The sequence below is a fragment of the Monodelphis domestica genome, chromosome 4 (assembly GCF_027887165.1).
Source record: "Monodelphis domestica isolate mMonDom1 chromosome 4, mMonDom1.pri, whole genome shotgun sequence".
NCBI lineage: Eukaryota > Metazoa > Chordata > Mammalia > Didelphimorphia > Didelphidae > Monodelphis > Monodelphis domestica.
Window position 1 is genome coordinate 354165287 of NC_077230.1, and position 20591 is coordinate 354185877.

Genomic DNA, 20591 nt, shown 5'->3' on the forward strand with positions numbered 1-20591 from the left:
TTGTGAGATCTGGGTTAACAGAAACTACCAGAAAAGCTTTTTGTTTATTTTAAAGGGCCCCTAAAGTGTTGAAGGTCATGAAAAAAGGCTTTGACAAAAAGCTTAGGATAAGTTAAAATTTCAATTTCCATCTAAGTATAGTGCTAGAACCAGGGTTAAATTAAGTAGTTTGGTAACAATTGAAGATCAGTGAAAATAGTCTCCATGTTGGTTTTCTTTGAATCCTTCTGTTCGATTTTTACAAACGTATTAATGATTTAATACATGTTTATAGATTTTAATAAAATATTTCTATTTTGTTGGGGTTGGGGAGAAATATGACTGAATGGAAAAGCTTGCTAAATCCTCTCTCTTTGTTCAGACCACAAGACTTTTAGCATGAGAGCTACTTTTTGAAAGGTGATCATGTAACCAGAATATAGACATGAATGCTTAGGGGGAAATGTCTATGAGATATTTGAAAATCCAAGCCATTCCTTAGTGATCGCTAAACAAGGAGGATCTGACATCCTCCCTCCCTATCCTACCATGGTCAAAATGTGTATATGTTTCTCTCTATACATAAAAGGCCCTCTGAGTGTAAGAAGCAATTATTTTGAGATTCAATGGGATATTTCCAATAAAGATCTCCCCTGGAATTCCTCTCAGGCACTCAGTTTCCCTATTTGTAATAAAGAGATAATGACCAATATTACAGTTATTGAGAAAAAAGCATACCACACTGTGTCAGCATGATATAGTCATAATAGGTCTATGGCCTATGATAGTTTTTCTGTCCACCAAAAGTTACTCTTTGCAGGTGGCCTATCTTAACATCACCCAAAGCAGCCTAGATCCTAGAATTCTGCATCCTAGAATCCAAGAACCAGGGGATCTATAGATTCACAGATCCTAGAATCACAACTCATAAAGTTGCAGTCACATTCCCTCAGACCCAGGATCAGATCAGTACAAAATGATGGTTCAAATTTTATTGAACTTTAAAGTTTACAGAATTCTTTCACCTCAACAAATCTGGAAGACATGTAGTCTAATATGTATTATCTCCATCTGACAGATAGTGAAATGGAAGGGTTAACAAAGGTAGGATGTAGCAATGTCTGGGAGAAAGGGAGGCCTTCTGGTACCAGATTCAGTATTCTTTATATTAAGGATCCAAAAGAGAACATTTAAATCACTAATTAACTAGTGGCTACAAGTCACCTGACTATTTGATTATAGATAGTTTGACTTGATTTGATCAATGCTGCCCAATCACCAAGAGCCAGGAAGGGGATGGGAAGATTGTGAACTCCCGGGACTTCCCCTCTAAGGGGGACTCCCATTCCTGAGGTGTGGGGGACTAAGCCTTTCCTGACTTGGGCCCTGCTTTTGCACCTTTGGTGGGTGGCCGAGGCACCTGGAAAACAAGGTCATGCATGACAAGATAACCATCATTATAGACATAAAGTTTTCGGTCCAAGGGGCTATAGTTGATGCTCTGCAGTGTCTCAAGCATCTTGTCCAACAGGATGCTGAGATGGTACTCCTGCCCAGTGTTAGTGTCAAAGGCATAGAATATCTCCTCCTGGCGAGTGCTTAAGGAACGCAAAGCATAGAGGACCCCACAAGCCATGAAAGTCCCTGATACCACTGGCTTGTATTGCCCCGTCCGCCAGGTCTTCTCCACAGCTAGAGTGCTGGCATTGAGCCGGCTCAGCACCAGGTTGCCCTTGTTCTCCTCTGTGGAGTATACTACCCACAGCCCCTTCTCATCCCCAGCAAAGTCCAGGTCCTTCCAGGGCACTCCAGCATATGAGAAGCGATTGTTGAAGGTGGCTCCAGGCAGGGTCCTGCGAAGCACCAGGGTGTTGGTGGCCAGGTCTACTTTGGCCATGTCACCAGTGCCATAGTAGTTGAAATACATGAAGTTCTTGTAGACGGTGTTGCCACTCCCATCCCCATAGCCCATCTTCCATTCCTCATAGTCTTTGAACAGTAGTAGGTCATCATAGGACTTGTGCAGCCGGTAGTAGTCAAAGTACCTTGGGTCAACGCAAAGTAGAAAACATTATTTGGGTACAAACACTGATTTGTCTGGTCCTGGATGATCCCTTCCCTGGACTACTTCATTTTCTCCATCCTTCAAGACAAGGTTGGAGGTCCATCAACTCCAAGAAGTCTTTTCTGACTGACCACTCTAGCACATGCAGACCTCTCCTCCCCAGAGAGAGATAAAAAAAAAAGGAGGAAGAGAGGGAGTGATAGAAGGAAAGAGAAGAAAAGGGAAAGAGGAAGTGAGGGAGAGAGAGGGGGGAACAGAAAGAGAGACAGAGACAGACAGACAGAGAGAGAGAGAGGGGTGAGTGGGTGAAGGAGAAGAGGATGGGAGAGGGTGTCGGGGAGAACCTAGGCAAGGGAGAGGATGTGGTTGAGAGGAATGATGTGGCAGCTTCCTAAAGGCTTACCTGCCATCAGAACGAAGTGGGGCCACCCAGTAGAGAGAAGAGGCAGGGTTGAGTCCAGTATCACGACCCCAGGCACCAGCCTTGTAGTCAAAGCCACGCCAATTGAGCTGAACTACAAGGGGATGACTGACGCTGAGCAGGATGCCATGAGCACAGGAGCCTAAGAAAAATGGAGAGTGTTATGGGGTCCCCAAAGGTGGCACAGACTGAGCAGAGAACTAGTTTTACATGTCTACCTTCCCCAAGGTCTTGTGGGAAATCTGAGGAGGGGTGAGGATTGGGCTTTTTTCCTAGAAAGTTGGGACAAAGTTGTCCATTGTATAACCAACAGATTCAGGGGTATTGGGAGGGGATTCCTCAGAGTGTGTTTGTAACCATCAATATGCTTACATATCATATAAACTTTATGATTTACAGAATCATTTTTTCCTATAACAACCCTGCAAGGTAGGTAGGACAAAGGCAATGAGGCAAAATGGATGTATACTAGATGTAAGTCTGAGAGCTCTGCCTTAGAACATCAGCTGTAACACTTAGAAGCTTTGTGACTAGCCACTCATTTAACCATTGAGCCTCAGTTTCTTCACCTGCAAAATGGAGATAACATAAATAATAGTTGAACTGCATAACTCAAGGTTTTTGTAAGAGAAGCACTTTGTTTAACATGAAAGAACAAAGTGAGTTGCTACTATTTTCTCTTAGAGAACCATTGTACTCACTATGTTGATGTGAGAATAAGTGTGCAACAGCACGTGTGTGCATGAACATTTTTGCTGTATAATGTGAATGTATATTTGTGTCAGTATGCATGTTGGTATCAGATAATATTGATCCCCAGTACAGCAGAGTGCCTGGCATATCATAGGCACTTCAGAGATGGTAATTGATTAAATAAATACTAGTAGACTGTGTGATGTTGGTATGTGTCAATATGATAAAATATACTGACTTCTGAACTTCCATCTACCTGGAAGCTGCGTGGATAGAGCACAGTAAATTTAGGTAGGAGGACCCGAGTTCAAATCTAGCCTCAGACAATTACTAGCTGGTGGCCTTGGGAAATTCAATTAATGTTTGTCTACCTCAATTTCCTCAATCATAAAAAGAGGAGAAAATAATTCAATTTTGCATATCTATTTGGGTTGTTATGAGGTTCAAATGAGATAATATTTGTAAAGTACTTATCAGAGTTCCTAAATAAATAGAAGATAATTAATACATGTTCATTCTCTTCCCCTACTCCTTTATGAATTTAATTTGTTCATTTAGGAAAACATGCAGAGATATAGACTTGTATATGTGTGTGTTGCACTGATTATGAATTTGAATGTGTAAGTATATCGTGCCACTTTAGAGAGGTGATCTGGAAATCAGAAACATGAGTTCATGTTGAACCATAGTGGCTGAGTAACCTTGGGCTACTCATGGCTTCTTAGTACTCCAGCTCTACTCTCTAAGGCTGTAAATTGTAGAGAAAATGGAAAACTGTATTCGTCATTGTATAGTTTGATACATCAATAAAATCACAGGTCTAGTAACAAATGAATATGTGAATGAACAGATGAACAAAATTATTAATAAACAAATGAGTCTATGGAACTCTGCCTCTCAAAAACACATCACGTAGAATTGACAAATATGTTATTTACATTTTCAGCTTACATGTCACTCAAAGTCATCCTTCCTGTGGGATGCGAAGATTTGTAAGAGCAAAGAGTAAGTTTCTAATCTTCAAGGCTGGGTCAGATATGGATATGGTGGGACACTCACCAGGAGGAAGTTTCTGGGCCTGGTGGCCAGGGCTTCGATACTTCTCACAGTCGCTTAATTGGCTTTCCAAGGCACTCACCTCTTGGCGAGTGGCCCGTAAATTGTCTTGCTGAGAGCTGGCCAGATGCCTTAGTATGATGCTTGCATTTTGCACCTGGTTAGTAGAGAAAAGAGAATTAGTGCCAAGGAAACTTCCTTTGTTTTTCCAGTTCTCTATCCAGGTTAAAAAAAAAAAAAAGAGTATGGTATATAGAGGAAAAGTCCCCAAACTGGGATAAGATGAGCGAAGTTTGAACTCAAGTTCTAACATTAACTAGCATTAAATAATACTACAATTAGTACTAAGTCCTAATACTTACTTGTGTGAACTTGGACAGGTTATATTTCAAATTCTACCTCAGTTTCTTCAGGCGTTAAATTAGAGGAATTAACTAGATGATCTTAAAGTTCCATCAGTTCCATCTCTAAAGTTCTCAGATGTTATGAAACCTGGACATATAAACTTCTAGGTTTACAGAAAGAGAAAAACTAAAGATGCTCAGAGAGTACTTAAAGTACTGGGTATACCAAGGTTACCAGCCAAATCAATTCTCTTTTCCTTTCACTACACTTACTAATTTTAGACTTCTTCCTTTCTATTATAATACCTAACAACCTGTTTCACTGCCTGACCCACTATGTCAGATTTCCCTAACTAGACTGTGAGCTAATTAGGGCAGAGTAGTGACTATGATTGATTCTTTTCTTTTCTCTGCCTTAGATGGGCTTATCCTAATGGTTTAATGGAACCCTCTAGGATGGGGAGAGGTAGATATGGGCTTAGAGGAGAAAAAGTCAACACCCTGACTGCCTCAGGCTAGGTTAGGCACCATTTTTCTGTACTCTACCATTGAAGATTGAAGAAAGGATGTAGACTCCGTCCACCTGCCACCTAGACTGCCCCAATCTGGCTTGTCCATTTATTTACTGTTTCCTGATTTTTCTCTTGACCTACTTCTCCTGGGGAAATGGATTTCTGATTAGGTGGCTCCCTCTTTCTGCAACACTATTTCTGTAGGTACTTGGGAGATTAAGAGATTCTAGACATCCTCTTTCTTACAAATCTTTAAGAGGACATGATGACATAGCAGGGCCAGGTACAGGTACATAATGATGATATGATATAGATAAGAGTTAAGGTGAATAAAATTGAAGGTTTGATATTTTAGGGATCAGATAAGAAAGATAACATGAGAGTAGGGCAATGGGGATTATGATGGATATGATATGGAGAGGGGACACATGGAGTATATAGTACTAGGAAATTAATACAGGATGATTGGTATCATGATTTGGTCCTGTATATTATCTGAAGGTAAGAAGTCACAAGGAGTCATAGAATCATAGGATTGGGAGCTAGAAGGTTCTTTAGGTATCATAGAGCCCAAATTCTTCATTTCAAATGTGAAGAAACTGAGGTATAAATAAGTGAAATGACTTGCCCAAGGTCATGCTGGTACTAAGCAGTAGACCTGGGATGGAAACTCAAATCCCTTCATTCCATATGCATTAGTTTTTTCATTATACCCAGATGGGTGTCATATGGAATTGGGTGATACGGAGTATATAATTTGAGGATGCCGAAGGGGTTTTAGGAGAAGTATGATATATGAGTCTATGATGTAGTGAGTAGGTCATGGAAGGCATAATATAAAGGATGATAACAGTGTATATGACATGGGGATCAAGGATGTGGAGTATATATTGATATGAGAGTATGTAAACTGAGGGAGGGAAAGTAATATGGAAAGTGAATGTTTGATAATGCACCTACAAGAGAAAATAGGTGCTGAGGAGGCTGTTGAGGGTAGGGCTTGCCTTACCTGTCCCCTGACTCTTTGGAGGATTCCATCAATGTTGTTGCCTTTGCTTCCCATTACTCTACCCTGGGTCTTGAGCTGGGTTAGGAGTTTCTGAGCTCCTAGTAGCTCCCCTTGCAGGGCATCCCAGTCATGATCAGTAGAGGAATAGGAGGCATGGCCAGACCCAGTCTCTGATCCAGCACCCTGTTGCCTCCACTCCAGGTGCTGCATGAGCTCTAGCATTGTCTTCTCCTGGGCTTCAATGGCCCTAGTATGCTCATCCACCTGACAAGAAGGAAAGGAGAAGGGATACAAGAAAGAGAAAGAAATAAATTTAAAAAGGGATCAAGAAAAGGAACAGAGGTAATCTCTAACTGCTGTTTTCCTGGCACCATGGGACTATTCTCTCCTACTTCCCTCTAAAATCACTGTCAAAAATTTATAGGTTTTGCCAAATAGTTTTTCCTTTCTCCTTCTTTAAAAAACATTGTTAAAAATCATGGCCTTCTGGGAGGGGAAGAAATAATACAAAGAAAAATTTAGTTGATAGTGTAGAAATAATAAAATGAGAAAAGTTAGGTGAGATAAAAATAAGGACATAAAATTTTTATTTTTAGAATCATCCATCCTTTTTGCTCCTTCTATTTCAAGAACCTTCATTATTTTCTTTCCTATCATCAATAGAATAAAGTGCAAATAACCTGGAGTTGAAACTGTTTTCCTAACCATATGTCCTAGAGAACCAAACGGATCAACCAGCTGCTACCTGTGCACATATTTCAATTTAGTTCAATAAGGGACTTCTGAGGTCCCTTCTAGTTCATCCAATGAATATCTGTCTTCCCAAAGGAAGATATAGCTTCCCAAAGGTCCATCCTGAATCCCCAATGATCAGTATTCTGAATTTAGAGGTGCACAGATTGTGATTGGAGAGTCCATGCTCCCAGTAACAGGATCTAAATTTCCCAGCATTCAAACTTCATTCTCCAAGGACTTTTTCCAAAGGCACCAACTAAAATACATATCTCTCACCTTTGTGTTTTAATAGATAAACCCCAGAATTAACCTGAGATTGGTATTGCCTATCAGTTGGGATAATCCTAAAGGCAGGACCCTCTCTCCTCCTTCCAGGTCCAAGACCCAGGTCTCCTCCAGATCAAGAATCCCATAAGGACTAAACAATGTCATCTCAATCCTCTGTCACTCCCCACTTAGGGATCTAACTTTTAGTCCAAATCAGCACCATGGGAGATAGTAACTAATCAACCTTAGCCTCTCCTTCCTGGAATTCCCTCTCTTCCTATAGGACACTTACCTTGGAAAGCTCCAATTCATACTTCTCCACAAGCTCTTTTGCAGCATTCTGTAGCATCTCCATTTGCTGCAAGGGGATGGGGCTGTTGGGTAGATAGATCACACAATGGCAGTTGCCTTGTTCATCCATGGAGCCCACCACATTGCTCAATCTCTGAAATGGCAAGGACTCATAGGATAAGAAAGGATGTTATGAAGCATGGTATAGGACAATAAATAGGGTGGAATGGGACATTGACAAGACTGGGGAATAGTGTGGGCCTGACCCCGGGTTCCAGGATCCACTGCAGGACTTCTGAGTATAGACTGTGTTTGTCCTTTAGTCTGCACACTATCCATCTACCTACATATAGAAGAGCCAACGTTGGAAGAGGAACTAAAGACTTGGCAATGGGGATGTCTACACCCTGCAGGAAAGACCTCCCTGTCCCTACCTTGGATCCTGCCTGGAACTGACCCAAACTGTAGGCTGTTTCATTGTGAGTGACCATTTCAGGCTTGACCTGCAAAGGAAAGAAGCAAACTGTCTGAAAACTATATTTTAGAGGGCTGAGTAGAACCCCTGTTTCTTTAAAAGTGGATTTCAATGTTTCAGCTCCTTTCCAACCTGAAAGATCAAGGTTCCTCTCACCCCTCAAAGAATATACATGTGCACACTTATTTCTTAGGAACCTAGAATTTTGAGCTGGAAGGAACCTTGGAGATAAATCCAGGCCAGGGATTCTTGACCTTTCTTGTGTCATGGACATCTCTGAAAGTATGGGAAATCCTATAGACATCTTCTCAGCATAATTTAAAAAAATTCTTACCTTCTATCTTACTATAAATTCTAAGACAGAAGTGTGGCAAGGGCTAAGCATATGGGGTTAAATGACTTGCCCAGGGTCACATAGCTAGGAAATAACTGAGGCCATATTTAAACTCAGATCCTCCTGACTCCAAGCCTGGTGCTTTATCTACTGTGCTACATAGCTGCCCCAAATAATGTTTTTAAATGTAAAAAAGAAATACACAAGATTACAAAGAAACGATTATATTGAAATACAGTTCTCAAAATATAACAAAAATAACTTCACTGTCCTAGCTAAGATGCCCTCGATCTAGACCAATCCCTTCATTTTATATATGGGTAAACCATGACCTAGAAAGTCACAAATGGTAAATTGTATTCAGCACTTGAATCCAGGTCTCTTGATTTGAATTCATTTATTCAATCAACAAACATTCATGAGGTGCTAGGTGGCACAGTGGGTAGCTTGCTGGACTTGGAGTCAGGAAGACCTGAGTTGAACAGTACTTTATTTATGCCATAACTGTGTGACTTTGGATAAGTCCTTTAATCTCTCTGTGCCCTCAGTTTCTCACCTATAAAATGAGACTAGTAATAGCACTTACCTTCCAGGGTGATTATGAGGTTGAAGTTAATTAACCTCTGTAAAGCACTTTGCAAACCTTAAAGCACTGCATAGATACTAATTATTATAATTGTTATTGTTGTTGTTGTTTCATGAGCATTGTACAGGTCTTGGGGACACAAAAACACCACATTCTTTTCTCTTTCCCCAGAGTATACTACTTCTTCCTGAAGGTGACAGGACAGGGACAAGGAAAGGGATAAAGCACGGAAACTTAATGATTTTGAAGGATATAAACTAAGGACTAAGGATTCTGAAGGGTTAGAAATAGCAGATTTTAATGTTCCCACTCATCTGAGTAGTGATAGGAGAGGAAATAAAAACTACAAAAATAATGAGGAGGGGAGAGAGTAGAGAAAGAGCTGTTGGGGTCTATGCTGAAAGTTTTTAGGGCTCTACGCAGAGACAACCCCTGAGTCAGAGTCTGAGACTGGGGGACTGGTATATTGAGGCTGTGTCCCACCAGCATTTGAATGAGAACCCTTGGAAGATTATTCATGATCTTTCCTTCAGGACTAATCACTCTGCCAGGAGTCTTGGATAAGTTACTTAACCTCTCTTGTCCTCAGTGTCTCACCTAAAAAATGAGAATAGTAATAGCACTTACCTTCCAGGGTGATTATGAGGTTGAAATGAATTAAAGAACCATTGCCACCGAGCAGAGATAAGTCCCCAACTCCAAATTCTTTCCTTCCTTGCAGCCTTTTCTGAATCAGTCTACACTATTCTCTTCCTAGTTTCTGTCCTTTCTCAGAAGGCATTTCCTAATGGAATTCCCCATTAAGAAGAGCAATAATGATAGAACTTTGGACCAGGATTTAGGAGAGATCTGGCTTTGCATCCTGTCTCTGACATTTACTCTATTTCATCTCTAAGCCCCCTTCTAGCCCTGACATTCTATAAGCCTCTAATTCTAGAGTTCTCTCCTTTCCCTGGATCCACTCCACCCATGCCCTTCTCCTTATTACCTGGGGATGGCTGGACAGCACCATGGGCAACAGCAGCCCTAGGAAGAAAGCTGAGGAGCAGTGCATCTGGTCTGCAGGAATATGGGCCAAGGGGCTGTAATGGACCAGCGAGTGCAGTGAGTGCCTTTTATCCTGTCCTAGGGGGAGGAGAAGGAAGGGAAGACTAATCCTGGGGGTCATGATGGTTCCTAGGAGACAAAAAGGGTGTGGGATGAATGACAGACTCAGACTTCCTCCCCAAACAGCAAGGGCCCAGGTGATGAAACGGGGGGGGGGGGGGGGGGGGGGAAGAGGACAGGGGGCCCCTGGAATTAGGGAACTTGCTTAACATTCTAATCCCACCCTTAGGTTGGCCAGGCCCCTCTAGCTAAACAGATTAAAGTTAACCTGAGCTACCTTTCTCCTGCCCTGCCCTACTAGGGGCAACTCTTTTCATAGGGGATTAAGGACCAAAATGAGGTCCCACAAGGGGAACTGCAACCCAATCTGAATCTCTGGGACAACAGGGTGTTCCCAGCCTACTGCCTGAGATGGGACGGGCACTGTAAGATATGGTGTGTGTCCCTGGGAGCATTGCTAACCCTCCTCATCTCTTCCTGGACCTTGATTCAGAACCTGGACATTCTTTGGGCATCCTGTCTGGCTGTTGCTCCCTCAATCACCACCTGCCCTAGTCCTCAGTTCCCACTCCCAAGTTCTTCACTTCTCCCCAAGTCTAAACTTAATTTTCTTGGTATCACCTACGGGGACTCTTTAAGCTCACCAACCTTTCCAGAATCCATTCAAAACGCTGGCAATCCTGAACTCCTGACACATAGATGTGATGTTAAGTCTCTACTCTGCCACCCCAAGACTGGTGCAAGCGTGGTCTTGGGCCCCAGGCAGACTACTGACCTAGAAGCTTTTCACTCACCTAGGGATGCTGCCACTGTACTGGGGAAGGTCTTCATTGCCTCACAAGCAGACTCTTGTAATGCCCTTCTCACTGCATTCCTTGCTTCAGATCTCCACTCCAGTTCATCCTCCTCTCCGTCTTCAATATTGGTTTGACCATACTACTACTCTGTTCAATAAACTCCATTGGCTCTATTACTTCCAGGATCAAATATAAAATCTTCTGCTTGATTTCTAAAGACCTTCATAATTGCACTTTTTTCTTCCTCTCTGGTCTTCTTACTCTTCATATACTCAGTTCTCCTTAATATTCCTGAACCAGGACACTCCATCCCCCAACATGGGGCATTTTCACTATCTCTGAAATTCTCCCCTTTCTTATCTGTCTCCTGCTTACTCTGGCATCCTTCAAAGACCTTGATAAAATCCTACCTTTTACAAGAAGATTTTTTCTGCTCCCCCTCAAAGTTAATGGCTTCCTTCTGTTAATTATTTCCAATTTAGCCTTTATGGATCTTGTTTGCATGCTGTGAGTTCCTTGAGAGTTATTTTTTGTCTTTATTTATACACTTGGCACTTAACATAGAGCCTGATACATAGTAGGATCTCAATAAATGCTTTTTCATTCATTTTTGCCTCTCCCACACTTTATAGCATGAACCCCTTTCTAGGACCTAAGCCATTCAGCATTCAATAAAGAAATATCCAAGTGACTGACGTGTGGCTCCCAAGATCCTTGGGATGGTACAGGCATGTCACCTTCTCCCACAATTACACATAGTATGCATTTCAGGGACCATGGACCAGTATTGGAGCCTAGCTGTCATCCAAGTACCAATGAAAGGGGCAGGGGAGTGGTGACAATCTGTAGGAACTCTACGTCTGGCTTTGGGATAGCCAGGAAAGGGGCTTGTGCTCTCTGCTAAACCAAGATTAGGGAAACATCTCACTTTCCCAGTCTCTCACCTTTAGAGAATCATGATTCTCTAGAAACTTAACCCTGAACAGTTTATTTATAGGCTTGTAACTCTGGGACAGAAAGGCCAGGGAGGCTGTGGGGGCATCACATGAGGTCTCTGAATGATATGAAATCTCTCCCTTACTTCCCACAAGCTTTCCAGAAACAGGTCTACTTCCTGGGTTATAGTTATTTTCTTTCTCAATCTACATTTTAAACTCCTGGGATCACTGGGCCTCCCATTTCAAGTCAACAAGCCTTTATTTAGAAATTACCCCTCTAGGTCCCTCCTTACCTGGAATCCTTTATAATAGGACAGGGATTTTTAACAGATAGTATCTCAGAAGGGGAAGGGACCTCAGGTCCTTTAGTTCAACCCCACCCAGAAATCGGAATCCAATCTATAATCTCCCTGAAAAATGTCCATAAATGCTAACTAGGCTTATGGAGGGGGACTCATGTGTTTCTGCTAGAACTTTTTGCATTTGGGGACAGCTTGCACTGGTGGGAATTTCCTCAAATCTGCCTCCTCTGCGCCAGTGTTACTATAAAAAGCCTTCACTGGAGTTTCTAAGGAATTTTGCTGCTGGTAACGTGGGAATATTAAATAATAAGTATCATAAAAATAGGCTATTTAATGCCAAATAGTAATTCCAGATTTTGGTGTCTCTTGCAACATAAAAAGAGAGAGGCTTTATCTTCCAGCCTTTCTCAGCTTTTAGCTTATGACTCTTCTAGAGAATCAGCCTTACCCATGTCTGTTGTCTCTTTTGTTTCTCTAGGGTGGCACTTTTTGGCAGATTTCCCTTCTCTCAGCTCTCTACCCTCTTCTCTCTGGAAGGTGGGACTTTGGCAAGACTGTGGTGATTACAGGCCCTAATAATGTGCCATCAACCTGAATATAGGACCTGAGGCCCATTTCCATATCAGAAAAACTTTTAGATTGGTTTCTTGAGTGGATTTCTGCTGAATATCTGTGAAGCTTGGGGACAACATTTCTGGCAGCTGGAATAATCCATGCTTTTTAGAAGATGGAAAATGTTTGATTGGAAGGGAAAGGGAAAATTTGGTTCAAGTGGGAGAAGAATTTGGTTATCTAAGTGATTACTTGATAATGTGGCAGCTAGGTAGCCTAGTGGATAAATCGCTAGACCCTGGAGTCAGGAAGCCCTAAGTTCAAACCTGGTCTCAGATATAAACTGTGTGACCCATGACAAGTCAATTATCTGGTCTGTCTGAGTTTCTTCAACTGTAAAATGGACACTATAATAATAGCACCTATATACTAGGATTGTTATGATGCTCAAATGAGATAACCATAAGGTGTTACTAAGGTAGGCATTTAATATGGGTAGGGCAACCAAAATTTTCTACCTATTCAAACTTCCTGATTGGCCAAAGGGCAGTTGAGAATCAATGAACAAATGAATGAAAGAACTTAATCCCGTGTACCCCAGTGTAAATATATTTTCAAATCAGTTTGAGTTGTCTTGGGTCAATGATGAGATTTTCATTTTAGGAACATAAGAGAATGAATTAATCCAAGGGAAGTTCAGGGATCAGGAAAGCTTATAAACCTTAGAAAGGTAAAAGCTCTAGCCTGAAGGTGATACCCTGAATCAGCTTCCAAACAAAAAAGCATTTAACCCAAAAACCAGAATGTCAGCATGCTGAGGGAAAGACAGATTCATCTTTAAACATTTTTGTGTCCTCAACATTTTGCATAGTCCTTTGCACATAAAAATCACAGTAAGAATTTGTTGAGTACCTGCTGGGTCCTAGGCACTGGAGATACACCAGCAAGAATAATGAGTCACCTACTTTCATTCCATGCTAGAAACAATGTAAGTATATGCAGACATATAGGAAATAAAGGCATAGTAATTTCCTGGAGAAGGGACTAGCAGCTGGGAGGAATAAGGAAAGGCCTCTTGGAGATGGCAGTTTTAGTCAGAGCTTTGAAGGAAACTAGGAAGTTTCAGGGGAAGACATTTCAAGCAGAGGGGCAAAGAGAGGTGGATGGATAATTAGAATGCCAGTATGACTGTACTGAGTGAACTGAGGAAAGGATCATGATGTATAATAAAAAGCCTGCAAAGGCTGGCTGGAGGATTTAAATTTACCTAACAGAGGTGGTTGTATTTGATCCTAGAAGTACTATAATAGGGAACCACCAGAGTTTATTGAGCAGTGGAGTGACATGGTCAGACCTGTATATAATGAATGAAGTGAGGCCCAAGGTTTGAGAAAATTGAGAGAATAAGTGGTTAATTGTGGGAAATGAATAAATCACACTGATTCCGTCTTGTGACTCAGTCCCAGAGCTCGCTCAGTTCCCTTTCTCTTCAATTATGAATCTAGTCCAATTTCTGCCTTTGAGAAAATTTTATTTGTGGGAATTGGGAGAGAATCTTATATTGTTTGAACTTAACCCTGAGTGCTTGAGAAGTTGGGCTACTTCTACGTGCTGTCTAGAAACCTATAAAAACTACCGAACCTATGTTATGCTGACAACTCAGTAAGAACCATAACTTGATGCAAAGAGTTTCTTCACAATTATACATCTCAAGCAACCCATAAGTCTTATTTGAAAATTAGCCTCATACTGATCAATCAGTTATTGTTTCCATATTCCTTTGATTGTTCGCAGTTACTTGGGAGTAGTGGGATCCCCCTTTTTCCGCATTCAGGGAATTGTGCCAATTCACTTTCCCCCCTCCAACTTGAAAGATTCTTAAACTTTCATCTAATTAGAAATCAGATTATCTAATGCTGTATTGTTTCCCTCTTAATGAATTGGTCTGATTTGACTGTTTTTAATGTATAAAAATCTGTCTCCTCTTGCATTTGAGGTCTAGTTCTAAAGCTGAGGAAGGAGCCTGATAACAATTTGTTGTTCCATGTATTGTTTAATTGATTGATATGCTCAAAAGATCAAATCTTTGTTTCTTCAGGAATTTCATCTTTCACCTGCCACAGCACTTACAAACCTAAACATCAGAGTTTCAGAGAATACATCGTTTCTTTGTGAACCTGAGGGTTCATGAGATTTTCTTCTGAAAAGTGAAAGTGTAGAATGATGATGCCTTTTGCCCCAGTCCACAAAGACAGGGTTTATGTATCTTTTAGGCCAGTAAAGTTCTTTGACTATTATTACAACTTTTTAGCATTAACAGGGACAAGGATGGACAAGCAATGAGAGGGCGAGAAGAGGCCCAGCAGAAATGTGTCTAAACTGTTCCCTGTCATCCCTGCTCACCCTGTGTGATTCTCCCCAGTCTCGATCTCAGTCCTTCCAGGGCTCACTATTTGGAGCCTACTCAGAAAACATTTTGCTTATGTGAATGGAAACAATTTGTTTTTTGACACATTGAACATTCCATTCTTAAGCTTTATTTCAACTTTCAATTTGTGTCTAAATCCCGTTTTACTGTTATCCAGGTTAAGGTGTGTCCTACCCATTGCCAATTCCTATTAATTCTACCTTCATACCACCTCTCTCACTTCTCCCTTTGATCCCAACTCACACAGCCACCACCCTAGTTTAGGCCTTCCTTATTTCTTGCCTATAAACTTATACATAGCCTTTCAAAGTGGTCTTCCTTACCTCCAGTCTCTAGCTTCCTCTCAGACTCCCCCCTTCTCCAATTCTTCCTCCATATAGTTGCTGAGATGAACTTCTTAAGGCCCAGACCCTTTCCATGTCACTATCCTGCTCACAAAACTTCAACTATTTTTCTTGTATTACTAAAATAAATTAGCAGCCTTTTATTTAAGGGCCTTCTCAATCTGACTGCTACCTACCTTTCCAGTCTCATTTCATGAGCACTACTTACTTTCCCATACTTCGTGTTCCACAAAAATATCAATCTTCCCAATTTGACATATTTCTTTTTCTTACTTGCATTCATGCAGGCCATCTGTCATGTAGATTCCTTCCACATGTCCACTTATGGCCTACAGAATCTTAGTTTAGTCATTCATAAAACAAGGGGGATAGATATCCCAGATCACTTTTAGCTCTAGATTTATCATCCTCTGATTTAACTTCCAGCCTCTTCCACTGCCACATCTGATGCTCCCAGCTGTCAGCGCTTTCTTTCTGCTCAAATTGTTCCAGAGTCCCTTTGCCTGACTCTCTTCTTTGGACCTAGCACACTCTACTATGTATTATTCTTATTAGCTCTTTGAAATCAGGGAAAGGCTGTTATATATATGACAGGGATGCATCCCTTAGACATTTTTTTTCTCAATTTGGAGTTGCCCTAGATGTCCTTGGCTTGGGACTGCATCTGTTAAGGGAGCTCCCAGTCAGAAAATTGTCTCTCCTAAAGCAAAATGGCATTCACTCTATAATTTAGCCTCAGAGGATTACCCAGGCCACTGAGAAGCAAAGAGACTTTCCTAGTGTTAAAAAGTCAGTAAGTCAGCAGAATAGCTTAAAGACATGTCGATTTGATTCTGAGGCCAACTCTCTACCCACTCAGAATACCTTTCATATAGGAGGCACTTCATAAATGGTAGTTGGATTTAACTTAATTTGCTGAATTGAGACAAGACCCAAGTCCTTCTTTAGGGGCTTAAAATGAGGTTATTGGGGTACTGTCCTCATTTCCCCCATCTTAAATACATGGCTACTACTCTCAGGGACCCAGGATGATACAGATGCATAGACTCTGCCTTTGGGGCCCCTGGTTTAACACAGACACCCAGGTTCCCCCTTCAGGATTCCTAATCTAACACAGAAACAGATTCTGACCTCATGGTGTACCTGTTTTGACATCCTGACCTTCTGTCTTCCTGTTCAGCAAAGACATACAGAAACCATTATCCTAGGTTTGGGGGGGGGACACAAGCAGGTAAGAAGAAGACACTTAGACAAATGAAGAAAAATTCAAAGTCTAAACATGCCTATCTGAATAGTGAGATATTTATATCATGCATGGATAAGCATACAGAAAGTTGAAGAACATTTCCTATTCAGCAAATAGGGGCCAAGAGAAGGAGATCTCTGGGAAAGGGAGAGAAAGGGAGGGAGGGAGGAGGAAGAGAGAGAGAGAGAGAGAGAGAGAGAGAGAGAGAGAGAGAGAGAGAGAGAGAGAGAGAGAGAGAGAGAGAGAGAGAGAGAGAGAGAGAGAAGGAGAGAGAGAGAGAGAGAGAGAGAAGGAGAGAGAGAGAGAGAGAGAAGGAGAGAGATAGAGAGAAGGAGAGAGAGAGAAAGAGAGAAAGAGAGACAGAGAGACAGAGAGACACAGAGAGAGAGAGAGAGAGAGAGAGAGAGAGAGAGAGAGAGAGAGAGAGAGAAAAGAGAAAGAGAGAGAGAGAGCTAAAGAGAGAAAGAGAGAGAGAAGAGTTGGGGGGCAGAGTCAGGGACCTGGGGTAAGATCATATATTCAAAGAGAGTTCACAGAAGGACAAATTATCCATTCAGTTGGGCTTTCTGGCTTAGGTTTCTTTGCTTATCTTCTTGGAGAAACTCCAGCAGAACTCTATTCCCTTCCCACCCCCACTCGACCCGGTGCCAGCCAGTGCAGGATTCTCTCAGCAATACACCGCGTCCTGATGCCATAGACAATGGGGTTGAGAGCGGGCGGGATCACCACATAGAGATTGGCCAGGAGGATGTGGACATGTCCTGGGACTGTGTGTCTCCCAAAGCGGTGGGTAAGGAAGGAGAAGAGAGCAGGTACATAGAAGAGGAAGATGACCCCAGCATGGGCCCCACAAGTGCTGAGGGCTTTGTGGCGAGCACCCCTGGATGGCAGGCGGAAGATGGCACGGAGGATGAAAGCATAGGACAGAGCAATGAGCCCAGCATCTAGGACTGGGGACAGCAGCGTGGTGGCCAGACCGTACCAGATGTTGACTTGGGTATCTCCACAGGACAGTCGCGCTACACCCATGTGCTCACAGTATGTGTGTGGTATTGCTCTCCTCCCACAGTAAGGCAACTTCTGAAGCAACACTATAGGCGGCGCCATGACACACATTCCCCGAACTAAGGCAACCACTCCTGCAGCCCCCACCACTCGGGGAGTGAGGAGAGTGCCATAGTGCAGAGGCCAGCAGATAGCCAAATAGCGATCCAGTGCCATGGTCAGCAGTACCGAGGACTCTGCCACGAAGGCCACATGGGCAAAGAAGAGTTGAGCCAGGCAGGCCCCAAAGGAAATCTCTCCAGAGAAGCCCCAAAGCACACTCAGGGCTTTGGGCACTGTGGCTGTGGACAGCACCAGGTCAGCTGCAGCCAGCATGCCTAGTAGTTGGTACATAGGGGCATGAAAGGCTGGGTCAACTGCCATGAGGACCAAGAGCAGGGAATTCCCAATAATTGCAACCAGATACAAAAGACAGATGGGCACAGAGAGCCAGGCATGGGCACCTTCGAGTCCTGGAATGCCCAGAAGGACAAAAGGTCCAGGACCAGAGTTGGGATCCAGGGTCAGAGTTGTAAGATTGAGAAGGAATAATTTAGGGCCTGGCTCCATTGACTGCCTTGACCCCGTCCAAGTGACTGAATCTGGGTTCATGGGAAGAACAACTCTTTGAGAACCTTAGAAGAACAGGATTATTTATTTTATCTATCCTTCTGTCCTTTGTTGTAGCCAATGTCTCACCAAGCTTTGGTTAAAAAGAGGTAGGATGGGGTTTGGAGAAGCATGCTCTATCTTGCTCTGGGAGTTCCTTAGGTCCTTTCATTGGTTTGTTCTTATGTCCCCTAAGCACCCACCATTGTGAGGGATGCTTTCCTGGTGTTCAGTCTAAGAAAAATTTGTCCTATTGCAAAATGGTTCATCCTTTCTGCCCTTTTTTCCCAGAGATTTGTGATCCTATGAATGACAATTGATCCTTCAGTAATAGTTCTTCCTTTCTGTAACTTGTTTCTCCACTTTTGGAGAAAATTTGATTACTCCCATTTTTATCATCTTACCTGGATTTTCCAATTCCGTTTTTCTCTTCTGTGGCCCTCATATCCCTTAATGCCTGAACCACTCACCAAACTACCCATCCTTTCTTAGAGTTCTATGCTATTAGTGAGTCCCAATATGCCCTACTACAACTATTCCTCTATAATACCTGTTCTCCAGGGTTCAGGTCCTCTCCTGGTATAGATGATATGGCCCTTTTTCACTTGTATGTCTCTTCTGCCCATGGAGAGGCCTCCTCTGTTGATTCTTTGCTCTTACTCAGCCACAGTAGGGTTGATTGAAGAGTTCTAGGACTCCTTGGAAGATGAATGGGACAACTGGTCTCTGACTGAAGCAGGAAAAAATTAGGTCAGTTACAGAGAAGAACCTCTACAATATAGGAATGGATGGTCTAAGAAGAGCTACAGTGTAGGGATAAGAGGTTAACTATTGATCTGGACTGAAGGAGACAAAGTCTACCCTAGAGATAGGAAGAGAATGATTCTGTATTTAATAGCTATTCCATCTTTATAAACCAGGGAATCTGTGACAGATTCCCAAAAGATTAGATCACTTACTGACCTGATTGTCTCAGGGATTCCTCTCACTATAACCTCAATCTATCATCTCCTGTTCCCTGAGCCAACTTTGATCCCCAAAGGTAAACCTTTGCCATTGTAACTATTTCTGAGTGCCCTGACTCCCACATCAGCTTTTCTTTCCTGACCATCTGACACTGAGGCTGAAGGCGTCTTCTCTTTGAGAGGCTCTGTGGTGAAATAGATGGAGAGCCAGAGATGGATTTAGGAAGATCTGGGTTTGAATCCTTCTTTTGACACTTGTTAGCTAGGTAACCATGGGCAAGTCACTTAATCTCTATGCCTTTTTTTATTCATCTGTAAAATGGAGATAAACATACCTGTAGCAATACCTCCTTTACAAGGTAGTTATGCAATTACAAATGTAAAGCATTTTGAAAACTTGACCATATGCAAATGTCAATTATAGTTATTATTTTAAATATTTATTTACAAGAAAAGCCAAGGTCAGGATTGAAAACAAAGAATAAGAATTATAGATGGAGAGATTCCAGCCTGATATGATATGAGGAAAAACATCTTAGTATTGAGAACTGTGCAAAAGTTCATGGAGTGGGTTGCCTCAGATAGTGATGAATAATTAGATAATGACTTAGTGGAGCTGCTCTAGGAAGGAATCTCATTTAGGGAAGGGAAGAATAGAAATAGGGAGAGGATAAATATTAACATATAGCAGCAGAGGTAGTAATTATGGTCATTGTAGAGGTAAAACAACAAAAAGGGATATTAATAACTGTACCCTATATAATACTTTAAGGTGTATAAAGCAATTGGAAAATATTTTACCCTTATTGGCTATTACAACAACCCTGGGAGGAAGGTATTATTATTATCACTGTTTTAGAGATGAGAATACTGACCAGATAGCATTTTGTGACCTGCTCAGGGTCATATAACTGGTAAATGTTTGAGGCTAGAATTGAACTTAGTTCCTCTTGACTCCAAGGTCAGGAAGATTTAGCTGCTTTTAATCATCATAATAATAATTATAATAATAGCTATGTTTATAAGGCTTCACACCTTATCTCATTCGAAACCAGTCTAGGATTCCTGGATCCTCATTCAGGGCTCTTTACTTGATACACTTTTTTGAGATACTGAAATTTCCTCCTCAGATAATTTACTTAAAACAAGTAAATTCCTTCTTGTTCCCTGAAAACAAGCCTCTTCTCCTTGCTGTACAATGAGAAATAAAATTGGGATTGGCCCAGCTGAACACTTTAGGTCAAATTCGTAAAGACTTATGACACTCATCAAATTTGCCAAAAAACAGAAGGAATAACTAACAAATTAGACAGCACAATTATTAGTCTATAAGCTCAGTACGAATGAATGATTTGACAGCAAAAAATAATCAAATTATTTTAGGTCATATTAAGAGAGTCCAGGACTAGAGAAGTGATAATTCAGCTGTATTCTACTTATCATAGTCAGACCACATTTGAAGTATTGTGCTTAGTTCTAGGAACCATATTTA

General features: G+C 41.8%; 2 protein-coding genes across 2 annotated transcripts; both read right to left on the bottom strand.

The window, feature by feature from the left end:
* Window positions 1-1003: 1003 nt before the first annotated feature.
* On the bottom strand, window positions 1004-10705 carry LOC100022769 (olfactomedin-4-like). The gene is made up of 8 exons (XM_056826168.1): window positions 10669-10705; window positions 9756-9892; window positions 7807-7875; window positions 7374-7526; window positions 6080-6343; window positions 4218-4371; window positions 2448-2607; window positions 1004-2024 (listed from the first exon to the last, which is right to left on the bottom strand). Exons 1-8 carry the CDS (start codon window positions 10703-10705, stop codon window positions 1343-1345), a joined length of 1656 nt encoding a protein of 551 aa, XP_056682146.1. The 3' UTR covers window positions 1004-1342.
* Window positions 10706-17051: 6346 nt separating this feature from the next.
* LOC100022791 (olfactory receptor 52D1-like) lies at window positions 17052-18095 on the bottom strand. The gene has a single exon (XM_001374490.3). It carries the CDS (start codon window positions 18093-18095, stop codon window positions 17097-17099), a length of 999 nt encoding a protein of 332 aa, XP_001374527.3. The 3' UTR covers window positions 17052-17096.
* Window positions 18096-20591: the final 2496 nt, after the last annotated feature.

Bases quoted from the DNA above. Each gene is read 5' to 3' on its own strand.
- LOC100022769 (XM_056826168.1), bottom strand. From the start codon at position 10,705: ATGAAGACCTTCCCCAGTACAGTGGCAGCATCCCTAG. The intron at 7,876-9,755 runs GTAATAAGGAGA...TTTCCTTTGCAG, and splicing joins TGCTGTCCAGCCATCCCCAG to GTCAAGCCTGAAATGGTCAC. The intron at 4,372-6,079 runs GTAAGGCAAGCC...TCTACTAACCAG, and splicing joins TCCAAAGAGTCAGGGGACAG to GTGCAAAATGCAAGCATCAT.
- LOC100022791 (XM_001374490.3), bottom strand. From the start codon at position 18,095: ATGGAGCCAGGCCCTAAATTATTCCTTCTCAATCTTACAACTCTGACC.